Consider the following 23,961-nt stretch of genomic DNA (forward strand, 5'->3'; position numbering starts at 1 on the left):
CTTGATAAGAATATTCATTTCTCATCCTCATGAATTTTTCAAAATAACTTATTATCTGTAGCATCCTATATTACTGTATATTTAAAATTAAAACCCACTAATGACATTACGACTGGATTCTCTAGTAACATCTGTTAAAAAGTGCGTAATAGGCATAAGGTCTTGGTGGGCAGTAGTTATGCTACATTTTGAGTAATATACAGAAGTTATGTATATTAATGACATTAATCAGGAAGTTTATTAGTTGATACTGTCTATTTTGTTACATAAACTAAGCACAAAAATCCATTTCTTCTAGGGCTTCAGAGCAAGAATTTTCAAAAGCTTTGGACCACTGACAATCCTCAGCAAGTCTCTTCTGGAGCATCATTAATTCTTGCCATTAAATTCTTAATGGAGAACAATATGAAGCTGGTAGGGATCCACAGACTTAACTTCCTAAATCTTCTACACCACTAAATAATCTGCTGTCCTGTGTTTGAAAGCAGCTTTTTTAACATGGACTTAAATAAAAGTCATCTCATTAGGCTGCAAGACTGGTCAGGCTGCCCTTACCACACTTGCAAGCTGTACATGTGTAAGTTAACACTATTTTTTCATTCAAATATCATTTTAGGCTATGAAAAGTTACTAATTTGGAATTAAATTTGACTTTTTGTTTCGGTGATTCAATGTTCATTTTAGTATTTGAAGAATGATTCTAAATAGTAGCACTTGCTACCTGAAACGTATGGGATGCTGGGGAGGGACTCTTCACTGGGGACTGTAGTGACAGGATGGGGTGTGGCAGGTTCAGGCTTGAACGGGGGAGGTTTAGATCGGATGTGAGGAGGAGAGTCTTTCCTGTTGGGGTGGTGAGGCACTGGAATGGGTTGCCCAGGGAGGTTGTGAATGCTCCATCCCTGGCAGTGTTCAAGGCCAGGTTGGATGAAGGCTTGGGTGAGATTGTTTAGTGTGAGGTGTCCCTGCCCATGGCAGGGGGGTTGGAACTAGATGATCTTACAGTGCTTTCCAACCCTAACTATTCTATGATTCTATGAACATGATTATGCAGCTGTGCGACTACAGAGATAAGCTGAACACCTCATGAACTCATAATTAATGGAAAGATTAAATTGGTGCTTCTGGTCTACATATATTCATCATGAACACCTTGCTTCTGCAGCGAAATAACCGCTGGAAAATGATAATAAAGACATTTAATCCATCATTTTTACAGATGAAATTAACACACATATATGGACAAGATCCTATGTAAATACAAACGTATATGCAAAAATTAGCATAAGGCACAGAAATACAGCACACAAATATTTAGAAGGGTACCTAATTGAAGAATAATAGGTTGTTATGGCTTCCCTTTGCAGCAATTTCCTCAGCTGTTCATATAGACAGTTGACAAGCTATTAAATGTTTAAAGCCAGATTTAAGGAGAAAATGCAAAGGAAAATACTACATATGTGCCATTCGACAATAACACAAAACCTCTGGTAGATAACATTTTTTGAAGAGCATCTTCTACACATCATATCAATATAGTATTTTTAATTAAAGTAAGATATGAAGTTTCATTTATTCAGGCATAAGATTATATTAACTATTATATCCCTAAAATTGCAAAAGGCAGTTAATGTGGAAATGAAGTGCATAAATAAATGATGAAGATGCAGAACATAAAAATAGTGCACCATCACTGGATTAGTTTATTATGATTTTGTTAAAGAAACCATACAAATGAGCCCTAATAGTACAAAAAACTGCAAAAGAAATAGTACAGAAAACTAACCAAAGAATTCAAGCCTTCTCCTTATCAGCTAGCACAGAATTGAGATCCAAAATCATCAACCATAATCCACATATTCTGCCAGACCACTTTATCTTCTGTATTTGTGTTTTATATACTTACATACATGTGCACATATATAAAATAGAAGCAATATATACATATATATATGCAAATAAGCTACACCAGGCGATACAGAAGAAGCAATATGTATATATAGAGTTACAAAAACTCAGACTGAAATAAGCTCTTTAGGCTGTAAGATCGAAATCTAGGAAAAAACCCCCAATCTAGATAAAGAATACATTTTAACAAAGCCAGTAACTTTTCAGAGTTAATTGTCCAAGGTGTGCTATAAACACTATTCCACCCTGAAAAACTACTAGGACAAGCTTAATTCTCAAGGCAGTAAGTGCTAGACAGACCTCTGAAGAAAATACTGGTCTATTAAATCATATCTTATGACACAGCCATAAAAGCATTGTCAACAGTTGCAGTAACTAAGCATATTAAACTTTTATCTTCACATGCCTTCTGCAATGAAATAACTGCTGGAATATGATAATAAAGAAAGTTAATCCATCATTTTTACAGATGAAATTAATACCTGTCAAATTTACTTCTGACAATTTAATATAGTAGATTTAAAATACCTACTCTGTTAATTTTTTTGTTTAAGATAGCTTTGCAAGAAAAGCAAGATGACACTTCTTAGTCCTGCAACATTCAAGTCAATTATTGTAAACAGAGAACTACAGACAAAGTGAATTCTTTATGTGCAATATATAGCACAGAACCAGTTTTGACTATATGAATTCAAGTGTAACTTGCTTCTGATCCGTGACATCGAAACTTATCATTAGAAAGAGTATGTCAATTCTAAAAAGGTTGCTCTATCTCTACTGGTTTTAGTACCTAAGGCCTGCTCTGCTCAAGTTAACCAGAACTGTTGCTAAATATGTAGGAATACTACTACTGCATTCAATTTTGGTTGTTGTGGTGAGGTTTTCAATAGCTATTTATTGTTTCAAAAATCCAGGTTCTTTGCAACAGACAACCTGGCATCTTAAGCCACCAGAAAAGCCCTTCCCTGCATGTTGAAACCACTTCCTGTAAAGCCATGATGTGCCCTCAGTATTTATGTACTGATACCTTGAGCCTCAATGCCCACGCAGGCAGCAAAGGCAATGCTGTTCGCACAGAAGGACCAGAGAAAGATGTCGGAACATCCACTAAACAGTCTGGCTTTTGCTAGGAACTGAAAATACCAAGCTGTCCTGGGTTCAGCAGTAGCAGTCATTTTTTCTCCTTCTTGGTAGCTGGTGCAGTGCTGTGGTTTTGACTTTCAGCCTGGGAACGATGCTGATAGCACTGATGTTTTTAGTTACTGCTCAAAGGACTTTCTGAGCCTCATGCTCTGCCAGGGAGGAGGGGAAGCCAGGAGGAAGCAGAGACAGGACACCTGACCCAAACTGACCAAACAGGTATTCCATACCACAGCACGTCATGCCCAGGAGGTAACTGAGAGTTACCCGGAAGGGCTAGTTCACTGGGGGGTTGGATGAGGTATCAGTTGGTGCTCGGTGGGGTGGGGTGGGGCGAGTTATGGGTCAGCAGGTGGTGAGGTGCTGCATTCTCTTCCCCTGTTATTTCCTTTATCATTATTATTATTGGAGGTAGCAGTAGTGATTTGTATTATACCTTAGTTACTGGACTGTTCTTATCTCAACCCGTGGGAGTTACATTCTTTTGGATTCTCCTCTCCGTCCCTCTGGGAGTAGGGGGAAGGCAAGAAGAGGGGGAGTGAGTGAACGAGATGTGGGGCTGAGTTTAAACCATGACACAAGCTCACTGAGAAAATGAACTTGAGGATTTTCACTGACTACTAGACCTATGGAAGAAAAGTTAAACCAGACAATACATCATTTCACAGTTACACAGAAATCTCTAAAAAGCAGTGGGAAAAATTAATTGTCTTAAAAAGGAAAAGATGGTTTGGAAGACAGGAGAATGTCAAAGGTTCTCCAAGTTGAAAACTGTAATAAATAGCCAAACTGGCAAATGAGCAAATTGCATTGGGTGAACTTAGGACTTAAACATAGGTATCTGTGCCTGAAGACAAGTAAAGTAACAGAGCATTGGAGGTCAGAAAAAAAAAAAAAACCATACAGGGAAGTAAGACGCAGACAGTAAATACAGAAGACCTGCTGAAACAACACCAAGGGCAAAGAGAACACAGGACTTCTTCTGAAGGTTTAAGTAATATCAAAGAGAATCAGCTATGAGGAACAAAAAAAAAAAAAAAAGAAAAGTTTGCAGAAACAGACAATATGAGTAGTCTGGGGTACACGGCAAAAACAAGGGAGTTTTATGAGTGCAGTTTGAGGAAGTACTTCCTCTGAAATCTTTCAAAGAACTTCAGCAGTTCTCTTATCCAGTTCTCAATACAAGAAATTAACAAGAAGATCCCAAAAAATCTTATGCAATTTCAGGTTTTTACCTTTTTTCTTTCTTTCTTTTTTTTTTTTTTTTTTAATCAAGAGAGAATGTTTAGACCACACAGAAAAGGGAAAAAAAAAAAAAAAAGAAAAAGGAAAGACAATTAACAGTAAGATACTAACAAACTTCATAACTGCAGAAGTACTTAAAAGGGGATAGGGACAAAGGGAAAAACATATGATGATCTGTCTCTAATCAAGGTAATGGGATAAAACAGCAAAGGGTCATCAGGAGATATAATGGATGTGAACCTGTACAACAACAGCAATGATCAGTCAAAAAGAGTTAATTCTGTCAGATACTAACTTAAGCAACTCAAACTTGGCAAAAAGCAGCAGCTCCGTATCTTTTAGATAAAGAGCTTTAATGTAAAGTTAAAATTTACATATGATTTGTTTCAGAGGAAAAAAAAGACCAAACCATAAAAATGTTATTTCTTAAAACTTCTAAAAACATTGCTATTTCTCAAAGCGTAACATGACAAGGGGGTTTTCCTCTCATACATTTTACAATAAAGCCAGCATGCAGCGTCCTGAACAGGTTAGTAATGCAATGTTTCAATTTCCTATAAAAATTATGTGGACACATATGGTCTTCATTCACTGTCTTCATTGCTTTCATGAGGTTCCCTACAGGCTGCCTCAGAAAAGAGCCACCTGCTCCCCAGAAACTTGTCGCCATTAGGTGCCTGTCTCATAGGGCTGTGAAGTGTGAAGAAGCTCTTTCAGCTCTGTAGCTGAATTAAACCTGTTAATGCACAGGGCCTACTACTGGTGCCTGCCTGACAACAGACAGCTATAATCACTTTAAGGGAATGACAATTTTCAGTGACTGTGCCTTCACCGAGTCTTCAAGGGAACAGTACCCAAGAAGATAACTGCTGGCAAAAATATCTGCAACTGAGTTTGGAGTCATATTCTCTGATGAATGGTGTGCAATTTCAGGGTTTTCTTTATTTAAAGATACTTTATTTAAAGACTCTTGCTTATTAAGAGGTAGAAATAAAACTCCAAAAGCATAAATCAGTCTGAGAGGGTCTAATATATTTTTAGATAATATTAGAACATAGTAAATTCGAAGTATGACATGAAAACAAATATTCACCAGTGAATACCAAGTATGGAAGGACAGTCCCAGGAAAGCAGACTCACCAGCAGGAGAGGTTCCCATTTAGAGCACTGTTAACAGGTAGGATCTGACAGAGAAAACTTCTAATGAAGATCTACATTGTTAGTAATCCTACAAAAAGAGCACACTGACTTACAAAGCACCTGGAAACCTTTGGGACATTTTGGATCTTAATCCTTCAGTCATGATAAAAAGTTTCTGTAACAAAACCCCTAGAAAACTCAGCAGGGCAAGCCATCTATCATACCTTTCCTCAAGTTAAATAAGAGGAGAATTACGCTATAAGACAAATGTTACAGTTTCAGCTGCATTTGGTAATTCAAAGTGAAGCCCACAAATGAGATATCTCATTAGTTTGAGCAGATGGATCAGAATTAAAGGCTGAATCACCAACTCTTAATTTCCCAGTAGCCAGGAAGAGCTTGAAGTCTTGCAGAGGATGAATGTTGAAAAATCAACATAAAAAGCTTCTCTCCATCTGTCAAAACACATGCCTGCAGAATGCAACTACCTCTTACCAGCCTTAGTCTTAAAAAATGAAAACATATATACATCTATTAAGAACACTTTGTCAAGCCTCACACTGTAACCTATAATATGCCAGGGACACATCGGCATGACTTCCATAAGAGTAAATTGTTTGGTTCTGGGATGGTAGAATTCTTTGAAAATAAGTTAACAGAACAGTGAAGTGTTGAATTTGATTTATTAAGACATTCCAAACACTCTGGCAAAGAGTCTTAAGGGTCAACACTGTGAAAGTTTGATGGCCACTGGAAGGTGTACATTAACTTTAGAAGAGGAAAAGTATTTTTCTCTGATTCTGGTATTGCCTTCTTGTCCTTCAGAACAAAACAAAATAGGTACGTTTTTGGTTCTCTGGAGCACAGCTGATGAGATCTGTGTCTGCCATACATTACTGCCTGAATAATGATAAAATTCCAACCATGCCCTGAATTCCATACAGATATACAACTGCTGTAGTTTTTTTTTTTTTTTTCTTCTGAAGTATTGGGGGAGAAGGTATAAATACATATTTCTAAGAAGAACATTTAGAAATAATCACTGCCTTGTTAAAAAGCAAACAACTTTGCACACACAGAGCATGACAGTAACAGACTATGGTGAACATGGATACAAGCTAATGGACTCCTTAAAACTAAGAAAATCAGAAGATAGTGATAACTTTAGAAGATCAAAGACTATTCTCAAAATTGTGAAAAGACACTAAAGAAAACTTTCCTAGCATAATATTCATCATATTCACTCACAATATTCATCTGCTACTACGGTGCAAGCAGCTCAATGCAGGTATATCTACATGACTTTTTTTTTTATTGCATTTTTTTAATATCTGCAGTTGGTTTAAAGATTAGACAGATCATTTTTCATAGCACACTCATTAAAAGGAAAAATACTTAATTTTTAGTATGTGGTAAAACACATACTGTAATTAACTGTATTGTGCAATGATCTGATATGCATGGCTCTGCATTGTCAAATGCAGTATACCAGTGTTTGTATACCTTTCATTTCAGAGCATGAATTTGTGTCTCCTAACTCTTCTCAAGGAAAGCTAAAAAAAACACCTCCTGCTAGAATTAAACAACTTATTGTACTTAAATTTTTAAAAATAATATATGTTTGTAGAAAATTTTTCCTCAGCGTAAAGAGGGGGAGAAAGGTGCAATAAATATGCTGGAACAGCATGAAACTTCCTGCTGAGAATACAAGATATGTTACTTATTTAGACATACTGATTTAAAGAATCTACTACTCGTAGGTTTATCTACAGCAAGTGAAAACACACAAAATCATAAGAAATGAAAGATAAACTAACACACCTCAGTGCTAATTATTTCGTAAGGTATGTGCATAATTGACAATGAGAAGAAAATAAACTAAAGTTCCCTTGGTGCTGCCAACAAATTTTGTTAGCAGTCTTCACAAGAAAATATCAGCACTTCCATATGTAATCGCCATGAAAGTTTTCTGAATGTAATGAACAGTAACTGATATCAACAACAGAAGAGAAGTGGAAGAATGGTGTTAAAGCAGGGGAGCAGGAGGACTACAAAGCTGTTGCTTGAGTATTTCCACCCCCTGAAGTCATAAACCAACTGTTCATCTTTCAAAAAACTCCACAATCTGCATTTATGTGAAAAAAGGAAAACGTGCAATTCTTAGTGTGACTGTGTGGGAAAGTTTCCCTCTTTTATATGTAAGTTATTTAATGAAAAGCCTTTTCAAGGATCACAGTGCATTTGCTCCTGTTCCGAACATGTGCCATATCTGCTATGTGCCATACCTGCTACAACTACTCCTGCTTAAACTACCGTGTTTTGCAAAGATCTAGCAGAAATGAGACATCATGTGGGGGTGATACAGGAGCACAATAACAACAGAATGATAAAACTATTCAGGCAAATGAGTTAAAAGCCCATAATCTTAATGGAGGGGAATATAAGGTTTGAAAAGTCACTGCAGAAACCTCTATTTTAAAATAAAATGAAGGATTACTTCCTTTATAAAGAAAACAAAACCCAGGTAATTTCAAATGACACATGCTGAGTCCTTGTGCCCCATATCTTCAACACTGCATAATTTTCATCCTCATCTCTAACAGGAGATACTAGAATCTGAGAGATATGAGAAAGCCTAAGAAATAATTAAGTGCTATATTTTTCATTTTTTTAATCATCAGATGTACCTAAGTGTAAGGTCTCCAAAGCGCTGACCTACTTTGCCTAGTCATTTTTTAAAAAGTGACATATATATACATTAATTATTTTAAGGGATATGTAAAGTACCAAGAATTTTCACCTTGGATAGAAGCTAACATCATTTAGCCTGGTTAGATTTTCTTGCATGCTGTTTTTATGAAGTGTCAAGATTGGACATGACCTCTGAAGTGACACATCTCAAAATAATTTAAAATTTTTTTTAATCTAGGGTTGTGACGATCAAAACTAATTTCATTACATGTGTTCCGAATGCAAACCAAAGCAGAAAATAAGTACCTGGTGTCCAGCCATTATTTGCTTCAGCACATTTTCATAACATACTTCATCCATATGATTCAGTTGCTGCACCTGAAAAACAAGCATTGTATTACATATTAAACGTGTTTCTGTCTTTATAGATTTTCTACTACGTATCAAGCAATTTACAGTGATCCATGAATGAAAAAATGTGATTATGTAATTAAATTTACAATATACAGATTCCCATTCTTAACAATATCATTTTGGTATTCTTAAATTCGCAAATAGAAAATGAAAATAAATAGACAAAATATGAGTAAGGGCATGACTTTGCATGACTTTGTTGGTGCTTTTATTGACTAGAGAGATTTAAGCCAGTTCTTTTAAATTATCTGCTTCATATTAAGAAATCTTATTTCTACAGGATATTGATGAAATATCCATTTAATATTTCATCTTACCTAACATTAAGTCCTTACATTTGATAATATAAAAAAAAAATAGATTTTACACTGCAGATATATCCAGGAAATTACTGATTGTCACAGAGATTTTTTTTTCTTCACAGTTGGGTCATGCATGGGAAACAGTGGGAGTACAGTATACAGAGTTTCTACTTATGAATAAATAAAATGTTTCAGGAGGAATAGAAAGTTCAAAATAAAGAGTTAAGTTGAAACAAAAAGTATTATTCCACCTCAATAGTTTTTCTATTCCTTTTAATGCAACACAATATAAATAGCATGTATCTACTTGCATGCATCTCTGTATTAAGGTTGTAACAAATAAAAATAAATAAAGTCCAAATCAGAGCAGTCACTCCATTCATCATTTGTACATTCATCTTTTATAATGAAATATTCTGACACAAATTCTTACAAGAACAAAGCGTGTAAAAATTTGAAAATGGAAATCTAGTAGTTGGAGTAATTTAAAACATCTTTAAAACAGCTTCAGAGGGAACAGGATAATCGTACAAGCATAGTAATAAAAAGATGAGACGATATGGACATATGTGCAAGAGACAGGTAGACAGTCTAAGAATTCTGAGAATAAGAGGCCAGCATTTTAATTAATTATTTTTTTCAAATAATAACAAGTAAAAATCATTAAGTAGAAACATACATGGGCAGTGCATAAACACATACCAGGACATACATATTTACATATACAGAAAGGTAACTTTACATATTCTTTGCATTTATACCTAAAGAGGAAAACATAAACATGCACCAAGAAAAATAACTGACATTAAAAAAAATAAATCTGACACTAACAGACCTCTGACTGAAGAAGTCAGACTTTAGTCTTGGCCCCATATGCTCTAAGAATTTCAACATACAGAATTTTAAGAGCTTCCCTGGCTAATTTCTATGCATAATAAGCACACCATGCTGTTCTTGCCTTTGAAAGCTTGACTACAGTTTGCATATGATTCCACAAATCGCTAATCAGCTCCAGTTCTGGGGGAAGTTTGTTTGGATAAAGGATGTCAGGGGAGGCAAAACATCTACCTCCAGCAACTAACAGTCTTCTACTTCTTTGCAACTCATCAGTGTGGATATAGACATTGCACTGATTGCATTTGCTGATGTTCTGCAAGAACTCTTTTTGATTCTGTGGGTTTTTACATAGCTTTCCTCCTCTCACATAGACCAGAAGGATGTTGATATTACTGCTTTTGCAGTTTTAGCATTAGTATTATTCTGAATGGAATCCTTTTTCAAACAGACTTGATACTTTTTGTTTGCTATGAGGTGTATGATCTTAATTGCAAAATATATTTTACTCTATGAAATATGTAATGACATTCTTCTGAAAAGCAAAAAGTTGTGGTATCACCAAAACAGTCTGCAGGTACTCCTATTTCAGAATAAATACTACCTCCTAGTATTTCCTCATCTCCACTTGCTTGTTTTTTTTTTTTAGAAAACCTAACTGGTTAAGATTTTATAGGATTATCTGTATATCTATGTGATTTTTAAATCACAAATGCATTCCAGAGTGAGTATGAAGAAATGAAGTCTTTATCACACAGTGGAAATAAACTAAATATTCAAAATAATGTATCAGGAAAAGATTCAAGAAAAGCAACTGCAAGTAACAGTGAAGGTACTTGAAACAATTAATGAAGGTTAAAATATGCAAATCACAGTAAGCACCATATGGTAAACTATTCTTCTGTGCATAGACTTGAAATGGCTCCCTACAGTTGTAAAATAAGTTTCTTTCCTGTGCTGCAGATGGAATGAACTACTTATATAACCTGGCAAAAAAGGCAATGTCCATTTAAAAAAACCAACAAACAAAATCCCTGGTATTATTGATTAAACTATGAAATTAACTTTTGATTGAAAATGTTTTGATTCCTATTAAATTAAATTACAGCAGAGTAAGAGTTTCTAAAAGCTAAGTTATATAAATTCTAATTATCAGCTAGTGGGGTGCATGCAAAATCTTAAAGAAAAGTGTTTCTATTAATTTCCGTATTTAAAGAAGAATTAAAATTTACATGTCAAGTGGCATTGCATGTAAGATTTTTAATAAGAATATTATATCTGACCATGGTCTTACTGCTTCCCAAAATGAGCAAGAGCACAAAGAGTAAAGAAGCTTATTTCGGGGCAACTTTAGTGTGTTTTCTATCAAATGTGGACATATGATAGCTAATGATTTAGCATGCTAAAGGTTTTCATCAGCAACTTGTATCCAATTAATATTAATGCACTTGATGGTACTGCATATATCTGTATCTATCTCTCTCTATATATATACAGATTTAATAAATATCACATTCCTCATGCATCTTACAGTCAAGCAAAGAGCATGAGTTTTTCGAGCAAAATGGAAAACTGAAATAAGAATAATCAGCGGCTAGAGTGAGTCTGCAGTTGAGGGTGATGTTTTCTCCTTCATCAAGCCAAATTTAGTAGCAAAGCAAAAGCAATGCAAAGCTAGATGCCATTGTATCTAACTGCAACAAAGCCTATTTACAAGATTGTAAATGAAGGAAACATGATTCTTAAAGCACCGTTAAATTATGTATATCTTTATTCACAAGAAAAGGTGCTTCATTAAAGGCCTGTAGCACAATAAACCAGTATCCTCTACACATGAATACATTAAATATGGTCAAAACAGCAACCCTCTCTTTGGCATTTATCATTCTTTACCTTATTGGTTGTCTTAATTCCTATAAAGGTTTGCCCCAGTGGTACAGGTCGGAAACGGCCATCAAAGTAGAATAGTCCAATACAGGGATTGACGTGTAGAAATGTAGCAACATCCAGATAATTGGGTAATGTAGCTGAAAGGCCCAAAATCCTAATCATACTTTGCGTAGATTCAACCTATTTAAAAAACAGAAAACTTGTAAATGATCCAAAGGTTTTAAGCCAAGATATAAAGCAGAGAGTTTTAAACCATCCCTTATATAACAGTAATGTGAAAAAAGCAGTTAATACTTTCTACAAAAGGTGAAAAATAGATGTGAGTTAGTGATTATCCTATACTGGAGAAACCAGAGCACTCTGCAATTCCACCAAATCTTGCTTATTCATCTTTCTATTTTAATGTACTTTTGCCCTCCAGAAGGTTAGCAGTCATTAACTGACATGGAGGAACAATAGCAGTAAAATGGGCTTTGTGTTAAGAAGGGGAAGTCCAATTTATAGGCAAAACTATGACGGATAATTTGGTATTATTTCTTTCTTAGTCCAAACCACAGCACAATTCTGAAAAGAAATAACATAGTTCCTTAGTCCTGGCTTTTGCTTAGACCTTTTCACAACTCTCTTATACAATCTATCCTGCTCTGTAACACACATTTTTGCCTTTTTTTTTTTTTTTAAATCATTATAATTCCCCAAGTATTTGCATTTCATGCCTTCCAATTCAATAAGTGACATAAACGGTGCTTCACATTTAAATACTCTGTTCCTTATAAAAGCCTGCATATTATATGTATTTCGAGGTAATTTTCAAGAAGAACAAAACCAGCCAAAAGACTTGAATTAAGAAAGTATGCAAGAATTTTCCCATTTCCTCTGCAATACCAAAAGCTGTGTTGGCTGGCTCACAATTTTCTTACTAGCATAATTATTATGGAGCAACATTCAGAGCAATTTTCATCAAAAGGTCTTTTAGACACTATAACTGAAGCCATATATGGGGTTCTCAATGTCTCGTGATGGTTGGTAACTTCCACCTACCTAAGTCCTGTTCAAAACTATGAGGTTTTTATTTAGAATATAGCTTTTGAATCACTCAGGTCTTTGACTTAAAGTGAACAGAAGTGCCGTGTGATTAAATCAGATGAATTAAAAGTTTTCAAAACAGACTATTAAAAAGTATATGTAGAGCATTCTGAAGGAAGATAAAAGACACCATACCTAACATGGGCCTGGGGAATAACAAGTGCACCAAAATAATAAACCAAATCCCAAAAGAAACCACCTCCCACAACTCTACAGACACGAAGCAGACAAAGCATTCTGTTGCCTGGCAAAAATCTGCATGCTCAAACTGTAGATGTAACCAACTAAACACCGCAAAAAATCATTTGATTTACCCTTTTGCACTTATACAAAGAGCAGCTTTGCAAGGGGAATCCCATGTACAACAAAATCTCATCTGTAAATGCAAATTTTGAAATGACTGGGAGAAATGATAGATTGCAATTTAAAATATATTCCATCTGCTGGGAACAAAAGCACCTTGAAGAGTACAAAGAAGCACTACCATTTTTTACGCATCTTTTTAATGTCGGATTTGGTGGGGTGGGGTGTGCGTGAGTGTGTGGTAAGTGGTTTTCCTTTTTTACTTGTTTGTTTTTTAGGGTTTGGTTTTGCCTCAGTCTCCTGGAACCCCACCTCCTTCTGTGCTGATCTTGGTGTCTGTGGGGTACTTTCTCACACGTTTTTTTTTTTTAAAACCCTTGAACCTGAAGGAACAGCAACCACCTGCTGATATATTTATCCTGTACTTTTTTCGCAATCACAAAATAGTAAGTGCAAAACTTTGAAAGTGTAACGGAACTCCAATCTGGAAAATATGATTTAATTTTGCTAACTTCAGTAACAACTTCTTTCAAATCTCCTGAGTCTAAAACCACTAGTTTGAAAGTGTGCTCGTTCCACCTGAAGGTAGGAAAGCATTTCAAGTATTTAAACAATTAACAAGAACTCTGCTTAATAACCACGGAAGTATGGATTTTTACAGCAATTAACTGCAAGTTGTTTGCTCAGAGTTTTCTTTAAAAATATAAACAATGCCTAGAGAACAGTTACAGTTTACTGAGACTTGCCACTTTCAAAAACTTTGTAAAAAGCCATTTAACTTCACTGATCTGGCAGTTGGCCTTGCAGTTAAGGAGCTGATGGAACACCCTGAATTACAATGAATTACAACTCCACATGAAAACCAAAGCAGAGAGTTAACACAAACAGGTTATTAAAATTATTAATATGCAGAGCACATTTTAAAGCAAAACACATTTTTGCATATTTTATATAATACCTCACATATACTTATGCATATGTGTATAGTGCCTACATTTTTTTTTCAATTTATAAATCTGAAATTTGCAAATTATTTGGACAATTAAGTTTCCTATTTATATCAAGCCACAAAAATTAAGTCACAGTGCTATACGAACTCAGGCTATATTGTCTTTTGCTCTACAGTAACACTATGTTGGTCTTCATAATTAATTGAAGAATATTATGGTTGTAAATAATTCCATCAATTTCTCCAATTACTTTCAAGGCCATCCAAAAAAACAACATAAAAACCTATTTATTACCAACTACTTCTATATCCAGTTTGCAGCACAAAAAATCAACAATTAATATCTATTAAAAAACCCCCAAGCAACAAGAAGTAAAAAGCATTTGCCTTAAAAGACAAAATGTATCATAACAATTCTCCCAATTATTTTATGTTTGCATCAAATTCAAACTGTTAACTAAACCCTTATGTGTCTGCATATCATCACATACATATATGGAATGAGTTTTGTTTATTCTTGTAATTATACATGTCAATATACAGAGCAGTGACTAAAACTGTGCTAAACATAAAAGTTTGAAATATAAATTACCTGAATATGCAACCATAACACATGCCTACATATTTGCATTTTGTCTCTGATTATAATGCAGTTATTTATCTATTATTTATCTATTCAAGCACTACAGATATTTTTTTGTAATAGCTTGTAGAATTTTAACACATCTTTAGAACAGAGTTCTTGGCATAAATTTGTTCAACTACTTTTCTTTTTCTGCCTTTCCCTTGAAAAGCAGGCATTAGTATGTCTTGTTCTCAGATGCTTCTAAAGAAAGTAAGTCTTCAAAGTGCAAAGATGCCCTTTGTAAATACAGTCCATTCAAACATTAATATTTTTCTTGTGCTGGATCACTTTTTACTTGCTCCTCAAAGTCCCATTTAGAGACTATGCCTTCATAATCAAGAGACTGTGAACATACATTCTTTTCCTGAAACCGCTGTAAAAATTACTGAAAAGACATTTTGGATGACAAATTCTCTGCATCACTGGCTAGAGGCACACAGCTAAGTCTGTCTTCTTCACTACTGACAAACAATCGCAAACATTTTCATCTTCATATACGTTTAATCATCTTAGTAAAAATATAAGCGCTATTTGGAACTTAAAAGGTTTTCTTTGGAAAACTGAACTGTCACAGTATTTTCATATCATGTTCTCTGAAAGCTTTTCTGTATTTTATTGATTTGATGCTATTCTGGAAGTAAGAAATAAAATTGCCATAACTATATTTAATTGACATATCTAATTAGTACATCTAATTCAGAAGCATTCATGATGGTACGTGGAGAATTGAAAACATGTTCACCACACACGTTTGCAGAACACGATTATCACACCATGAAATTCCATGTACACAGAAAAAAATAAACAGAAGACAGCTCTCAAGCATCATCTGAGCTTACACTGTAATCGATAAAGGTACAGGTATGAGAAGTGCCTCTCTAGATGGTAAATCAATCACAGCAGGATAATTTTCTTCCTAATAGGTTTTAAAATTTGCATATCATCTTATTACATTACAGCCACCACTTGAGCGCAGACAGAGTATGCATAGCGATACACTTTATCTGACTTCTAAAGTTCTTCCTGAACTTTGTGAACTTGGCAGTCTTCCCATTTCCATGTATTAAAATATCACATTCACAGAATGAATTACAATCAAGCTGGAAAGCATATCCCTGATTGTTTAACTCAAGCACAGAATTAAGTAAAGCAGACAAGTTTATATATTCTAATCTTTGAAGAATTGTCCACTGGCTAGAAATTAATCTGATATTCAGATGACCCAGAAACACTTTAACAGTCATCTTCAGTCAGTCTGTATGCCCTTCAGATGTACACAAGACAAGATACGTAGAAAATTAGGCAGAAACATTCCTTAGTTTTTAGTCTACACATGCAAGAAGACTGAGAAACTTAGGCTCCTGAGCTCCCTACTCCACAGTGGTAAGAATGAAGCACTGTATACTGGGACTCACATTAGTTATTAGTTAGACCCTACCCTACCCATAGAACTTCTAAAAGTCTCAGCCTCTCACAAGATCTGTTTTTCCCATTATTCAAAAAACCAAGGAAAAGAATGAAAAATCCACAAAGAAATTATAAGAACATAAAGAAATAAAGGAGTTTCAAAATGACTAAGAATGACTAGGAAGTTTGTTAGAATGTTTCACCAGTGTATACTTGTTTATTGATATCTTGTTTACTGTCTAATGAAGGAATTAAGAAGTTGTCCATCAGTCCACAGGTGGTAATTTCCTAGTTTTAGGGATAAAAATGAAAAAAACAATAAAATTGCAAAATCAAAAGTACACAGTAAAAATGCAATTACTAATACTGTTTCGACGATTCCACATAGGACGTTATCTACAACTCAAACACTCTGCACAGAATGCATTTGTTACTAGGCAACCATCTAGTTAAGTAATTTTATAAATGAGTTTTACTCTGCTTCCAATGAACCCTGAAAATACTGTGCTCTCGGTCCTCCATTTAGAACATATTTAAAAATCTAGACGTACTGAAAAAATGTAACCATGCAGAAAGCACTATTAGAAGCCATATTATTTTCCCTCAGTGAAATATTAAGTACGCAATACTTTGCCTTAAGAAATGACATTCTGAATATACCTATTAAGAGATTTCTATGCCCTGCACAGTGCCAGGTCAGTTTTTCTTGAATGACAGAATGTCTTTTCATGCTGTGTTTACTGTTTTGTTCCCAAACTAAGAAACAAAAAGAAATATGAACCTTTCTACAAACCAATTTAACTGCTTTACCATATTATGAAAGAACATAAAACATATGACAATCACTATCACCTTTTAAACTCCATGGATATATCACAGAAATGGAAAAATGTTCACATACCAGTAATAAAAAATGAAATGCAGAATGACTTCCTGACATCACTTCCATGCAAAGTAACAGAAAAGCTTCTGAATATTAAATCAAATATCTCATACGTAACATTTTCCAAACAAATGGAGATCAGTTTTTTTTTTTTAATTTTGCTTTAGAAAAGTCATTTTTACACAACTACAAGCTTGCCAGAAAATATAACAAGATAGACCTAGACTTGTGTAAGGCATTAGACATATGGCTGCACAACATACTGTTTAAAAATAACACCACAGAATAGCAAGAAAACATGTATTAAATTTATCACAAGCTGATGAACTAACAGATTTTAAAGAGAATGTATAATTGAAAAAACAGCAATTAAAAAAAAAGGATGCCTCTAATTGCTTTCTAAGCCTGATTCTAGTCAAGAATTTTAACCATGATATGCAGTAAATAAAAAATAACTGGTGACAAGAAGCGCAGGTAACATGCAGAATTAATATAACTGATGTGTACATCAGCCATACAGATAAATCTAGGTTCATTGTCCCATTCAAGCTAAATTTATTTTAATTGAGCTCATTCTAAAACAGCCCAGAGCTGCAAAATGAGACACTGTTCTCAGGGAACGTTCTTATGTCAACAAGTGAATCCTGCAGGAACTATAAAAAGGTTTCTTTGAAGACTTAATGAACAAGCATCTGAAACCAAGCTCCGAAGATAATGTGGTAGCAAATTAAGTACATGCAATTCATAGAGGTATAAAGTGGATAGAACTGATTAATAGAAGGAAAACACTCTACCTCTGTATATGTCACTACCAAAACTAACAGTTTAGCTCTATACCCAGTTTTGTTGATTTAAAAATACAATCACAAATATAAGAAAGTCCAGTTAAAAGCTCCACAACACTCTAGTTAGAAACCAAAAAAGTACTGTAGAAGATTTCAGTAAGCTTGTTTGGTTTATGCTCTAATAGAAGATGCTGAGAAACTTGATCAACTGATATAAGGAACATCAAAGAGACAAAAGACTAACAGCAGTCTCAAGAAAGGAAGAGCCAAATGAAATGCAAATGCCGTTCTAGTCCCAAATGAAACATATAGGAACTACAGTGAACTACCATTAGACACAAAAAATATAGGTCCAAGCAGCTGGGTTTAGGCCATTATCTATCAGCTTTGATTTATTTTTATTTTATTTTTTTTAAACTGCTCTAGTTTTCTTAAGCAAGAATGGGATTCCAAGCACCTAGAAATTATTTATTAGAAAACAATCCAGCATTTAGCTTTGGGCGAGAAACCTCTGAATGTGTTTGCTTCTGATTTCTAGTAAGGAGGTAAAAGAGAGAACCAAAGAAAAAAAAAGAGGTAGAGGAGAAAACAAGGAACTAGAGATACAGCGAATGCATCCAGAACAAGGAAAGCTACATGATGGCTGAGAGGGAAAGTTTCTTAAATTAGGTGTCATGAGGAAAGAAATCTCAGAAAGGAAACAGGAGGATTTCCAGGGGAAAGAGAACTCCACCACCTCATGGTCACTACAGCCAAGGCTGCCTTTGATATTCACGTCCCCAATGAGCCCCTCCCTTTTTGGCGAATACGAGGTACAGCAGAACACCTCTCCTTAAGGGCTGCTCTATTGCTTGAAGGAGGAAGATCTCATCAATGCACTCCAGAAATATCCCAGATGGCTTGTCCTGCTGTGTTGTCCCACCTATTATTTATCTAGCAACTTTACTGATCTAATACAAAAATATAAAGCAAGTGGAAGTTAAATTTGAAGAATAAGACTGGTGAAAGGAGTATTTGTGTGTCTAAGATGGGAGCATCGTTTCCCCTGAATCTGAGAAATCTTTTACTATGGAATTTCTTTTATTTAATTTATCATTCACATAGTTGAGAGGAGGTATCAAAACTGATGTATCACTCAAGTATAATATTCAGTACGCATTTTCTGAAAAAAAAAAAAACAAACCTGAAAGCAGCAAAGAAGTCATTGAAACCTCTGAGTAATTATGACAAAATAATTCAGTGTCCTTTAAAAGCAGTCAAGATTTTTTTTTCTTTCAAGCTAATAAGCTTACTAGATATTACAGAAGTGTGGAAAGTTTTATTAAAAAGTTTAAGCATTTCAGTTTTATATCCACATTATGCTCTTCACTAAAACTTTAAACTTCAAAGCTATAAATTGGATTCAAAGAAGTTGTTTGATGTTATACCTACAGTATATGAGAGCTCAAAGCAATTTTCCCACCAAAATGTTTAGCAAAATCAATTTAAGTCACTTGCAAAAACATTCTCTAAAATTTGAAAAGTGCAAACATGTACAAATACTGTTCATTCTGCTGTGAGTAAAGCTGTCAGCAATTCCAATATATATGCTCCTTCCAGGTTAAAAAACCCACTCGATTAAAAAAATGCTGTAAGTTAAAATGTACATGTTAAAAGTCTTAGAGTAAGTGGTGTGACTCAGTGTTCATCTGGGGGAAAGTACAACAATAATTCAAATATTTTGAGGTACAAATTAGGACAGACCTACTAATGCATCAGGTTATTCCTGTTTTGAGGAGGCACTTATATAGCTGTATTTGTGCAGCATACAAATACAGATCTCAAAACATTCTTTTCTGGCACAGTTATAGACCCAGGTAGCCAGTTGAACACTAATTCTTAAAAAGACCCAATGAAAACAGAAAAAAAAACCCAACCAAAAAAAAAAAAAAAAAAGCTGTTGTGTATTTGTCTATTTTTCTATCATCCAACAAAACAAGAGGGATGGTTTTCTATAAGACAGGATAACAAGCCCTGCAAAATGTAGAAGGCACTACGTTATACGTCCTGATCTACACAGGAATCAGGACATTGAATCATATACAAGCTAGGTAAGTTTGATCCAGACGAAACTATAAGTAGACACTGTAATTATAAAGAAGCTATTAGTCATTTACTGAAAAGGTTGAAGTAGTATTTCAATGAATTTATCACAGATCTCTCCTGAAAGTGATATAAATGACTATTCCAGGCCAGTCCAAAAATCCAACTACTTCAGTTCATTGTCTCCCACAGTGGTCAAAAGGGACAGTACTGAAATTGGGAAAATGCTATCATGGAATCATAGCACGGTTTGGATTGTAAGGGACCTGAAAGAACATCTAGTTCCAAACCCCCTGCCATGGGCAGTGACACTTCCCACTAGACCAGGTTGCTCAAAGGGCCATCCAACTTGGTCTTAAACACTGCCACGGATGGGGCATCAATGTCTTCTCTAGGAAACCTGGCATTTGCCATCATAGTCCCTGGTTACTACAGCCCTCAGTCTGATCTAAGGACTATTAATATGCAACAGATTTTTCCTTTAATTACATGTCTAATCACTTTCTGAATCTCTCCACTGCAGTTAGGAAAAACTAAATATTTCTGATGTTTTAAACCAGTATACAAATCAGGCAATTGATCTGAGCAATTACTGAATTACTACAGTGGTGTAATTGACATAAGGACGCTTTAGATTGATGCTGTCAGAGTCTGTTTTTTTGTTTTGCTGGGGTGTTGTTTTTTTCCTTCTGTTTTTTAAGAACTGAACAATTAGTCTTGCCTCCAGTGAGCATGAATATGGAAGGAGTATAATGTTTCTATAGATATCAATGAAAAATATGTTGTAGAAGTACTTTCAGAAGGGCTCCAGAGGAACTTAATGTTTATACAGAATCATCGCAGTCAGAAGGATATTCTCTAGGGGCAGGCTGAATATTCTGATTTTGTTCCTCCAAACATTTATGAATTTGCATCAAAATGCATATAACTGAACTATGAGCAGGGAATAGAGCAAAGAAATGTAACCAAATATTTTTTTTTTCCAAAATACTGTTAAAACATTATTAGATGTGGTATTTTTGCAGTTAAAACATCTGTAGTAGTTTTTTCACTAAAACCCAGTGAAAGAATTCTGAAATCAGAAAACTCATGTCACCTTTTCTAGTCATGAAATAAAAGTTCCAGTAATTTCAAAATTAGTTATGGATCGATACTGCAAATTTCACAGACCTATGCTTGCAGGCTCAGATGCTGCAGTACAACATTTCAGTGTAATTTTTAAAACTAGCCCTTTTATTATTTGTTTCCATAGTAAAAAGTTAAAACACTTGTGCAAAACATCTATTTCTCTTCATGCTCTCTGGAAGGCTTGTAATTAAAAAATATTTTTGTTTGGAAATGTTTTCTACTGCATAATTCTAAATATTTCTACAAGCAGGTTTTTTTTCTGTTTAACTGTGGAGTTTTTTTTCTAACGCACTTTTATACTGTAAATTTTCCCTCTCTTCTACTACCTTCTGAAGTGGTCTCCAATACTGCCTTTCTTATCAACTTAGAATAAATAAGTTCTTCAGAAAGGTGGTGAGAGAGTTAATTTCAAGGTTTATGTCTTGCTTTTCTTTCCAACTGTTTCACTGAAGGGAGGGTTACAAATGAGTAGCTTCATTTCCAGATGAACTGAACTCAAACTTGATAGGTAAAACAAACCTTGAAATCCTAGAAGATTAAAGCACCCTAGAGAGCTATTTTTTAAATGATTGTTGAAGCAAGATACTGCTGTATTACAATAAATGCACTAAAGGTAGGATTCAGCACGAAGACATAACTGCCTCAGATTTTATATTCCTTAAGTTACCTGCACAAGCTTGACAGACACAAAAGGAAAGGATCTATGGGAGACTTGTGTCCAAATGAAGCAGAAACAGGACGCCAAGCTGAATAATGTAGGGCAGATAAAATGGCTCTAGACATCTATTTCAGTCAGTTGAAGCCAACCTTACACATCTTACAAAATTTTACATTAAAAAACAAATGTCTTGCAATCTGATGGGAAGACAATGAACATCATGGTAACCACTAAAATCTGAGATTCTTTACTTTAAAGGCACCTAAGGAAAACAAGGTTATCAAAACCATTAAAGAAAGAAAACAGAATATCAAACAGGTTAAGCTTTAGTGCCCTTGACATAGTCTAAACTATACAAAACCCTACTCTTCATTATAAACAAATTTAAATATTCCAAGTTTAGCTTCTTCTGAGGAATTCTTACTTATGTTATTCTTTATATATGAACTTTATACTTTCTGCACTGGAATCCAACAGACACCCATTGTATTTGGTTCTTAGAGGAGCTAGAATCAGATGGTTCAGACAGCCTTAACAAGGTTAGTGTAGCCTTGTCAAGAAAAACAATCTTAAATTCTAAAGCACTTTAAACATTTAACACACTACAAATAGAGCCATAACAATACCAACTGAGTTTATTTTTAGTTTGTTACAGATTATTTTGTATTGACATTTGCTCTGCATGACAAAAAAACAACAAAAAACCCTCCACAAAAGAACAGTACTCTATCCTCTCCTTACCATTATATATTCATCTTAATTCCACCCTTTTTATTCATCCCTAAATTCCACATTTTGTTTTTCTTGCAAATACACATCCTGCCATTGAGACCAATCTTATTTATTGCCTAACTCAATCCTTCTTTCATAGAAGACTTAAAAACAAATCCCATGCATCCATCCTTTTCTCCTTTTGCCATTTTAAAGCTTGGTATTTAGAAAGTATCACTAAAGTGTGTGAGGGGGAAGACCAGTTATGCTAAACTAAAAATTATTTAGCAGTGCAGAAAGTTTTACCTAGATTTAAGACACTATTCTTTATTAAAAAAAAAATAAAAAACTTCCAGCAAAACTACTAAGCAAAAAACAGCATTCCTCATAAGAAAATACTTTCAATCTGGGTTATGTTAAAAAATTAACCTGATTATTATTTGTTTAATAATAATTTGTTTAATTTTGCTCTTACTTTTACAGTAAGTAAATTAATAAAGTAAATAAATAATAACAAATAGCTCTGTAATAAATTATGTATCCTAGAATTCTGGTATAAATCTAATACAGAAGAGATGATAGAAGACAAAAATCTTTTAGTATAGAATAGCTATGAAATGAATTGTAAGCTGCCTAAGCATTTTGATTTCCTTGTCTAAGAATTTCTCAGTGTAAAAGCACCAAAATGTATCTATTCTTGGAAGAAAATGCAGTTCTTTTGGAGATTTTTTTCTCTTACCTGTCGTAAAGTACGTGCTACTATACTTTCAAGTACTGGTCCTCTATCTTCATGTAACAGATGAACTTCATCAAGAATCAAGAGTTTAACCACCTGAGAGAGGGCTACATCACCAACACTTTTTCTTGTCACAACATCCCATTTCTCTGGAGTAGTCACAAGCATCTAGTAGAACAGAAAAAAGAAATATTGAGCATTTACAAAGAAAAATCCAGACTAAAATTTATAAAAAACCAGTACTTTTGTATACAGGAGAGTAAATGCACTGTAGAACTTAACAAAACTATTTTAAGTTTTACCTACTTTTTATATGGTGCAGCCACACTTTGCTGCATCTACATGTGTTGGATGGTCATTAGTAGTATTCAGCATGGAAAATATGGGTATATAAAGTAATAACTTCAAGTTACTGCACATCATATGTATACATTTTCCACATTAAAACAATGAGGCAGTTATTCAGAATCAACTCATCATGTAATTGTGTGAGTTACTTGATATATATGTCCCACCAAAAATTAAATATGATAAAATATTTCTAACCTTCACCACACCACAGCAAACACCTAAGACCCCACCCTACAAAATGCTTCCTTCCTAAGGCATACTTTCAAGATGTACATTTTAATATTTTGATCCTTGCACTGGCAAAGCAGATTAAACAACTTCCACAAGTCCTGGAAAAGGTAGTTTCCAAACTTAATCGTTTCACATAGACAGGTCAGTGGTAAGTCCCTATTACAGTGCCATTTCTTGCATGCTTTTGCAATGGCTTCTCTTTTTGCATAAATCCCTAAGTAACAGACTATCAAAGAGATAAAACTGAGGTACATTCAATTTACAGTTGCCACAGAATTGTAGTACCCTCCATTCCCCACACTGACAACATACTCAGCATACTTCATTTGACCTTAACACAACAATTTGAGAAAGCAGCTTTTTAAAATTCAAAATCAAAGTGGTAACTCAAAGAAAGGATCTCATTCCTCGCTCAAAAAAATTCTCAGTAGCTGTTTTAAATAGAAATAAAAATGCAGATTT

The 23,961-nt window shown here is 34.5% G+C and overlaps 1 protein-coding gene across 3 annotated transcripts in view; it reads right to left on the reverse strand.

The window, feature by feature from the left end:
- ASCC3 (activating signal cointegrator 1 complex subunit 3) overlaps positions 1–23,961 on the reverse strand; it is a 268,461-nt gene that overhangs the window by 143,571 nt on the left and 100,929 nt on the right. For all 3 annotated transcript variants that reach the window (XM_061369871.1, XM_061369872.1, XM_061369870.1), the window contains exons 11-13: positions 22,921–23,085; positions 11,568–11,744; positions 8,431–8,502 (exon numbers count right to left, since the gene is read on the reverse strand). In XM_061369871.1, coding sequence (XP_061225855.1) covers positions 8,431–8,502; positions 11,568–11,744; positions 22,921–23,085 — 414 coding nt within the window. The remainder of the gene's footprint in view (positions 1–8,430; positions 8,503–11,567; positions 11,745–22,920; positions 23,086–23,961) is intronic.

Source organism: Neopsephotus bourkii, unplaced genomic scaffold, assembly GCF_033783945.1.
Source record: "Neopsephotus bourkii isolate Nb327-2 ecotype Australia unplaced genomic scaffold, CSIRO-AGI_Nbou_v1 NB_1511, whole genome shotgun sequence".
NCBI classification, from domain to species: Eukaryota; Metazoa; Chordata; class Aves; order Psittaciformes; family Psittacidae; genus Neopsephotus; species Neopsephotus bourkii.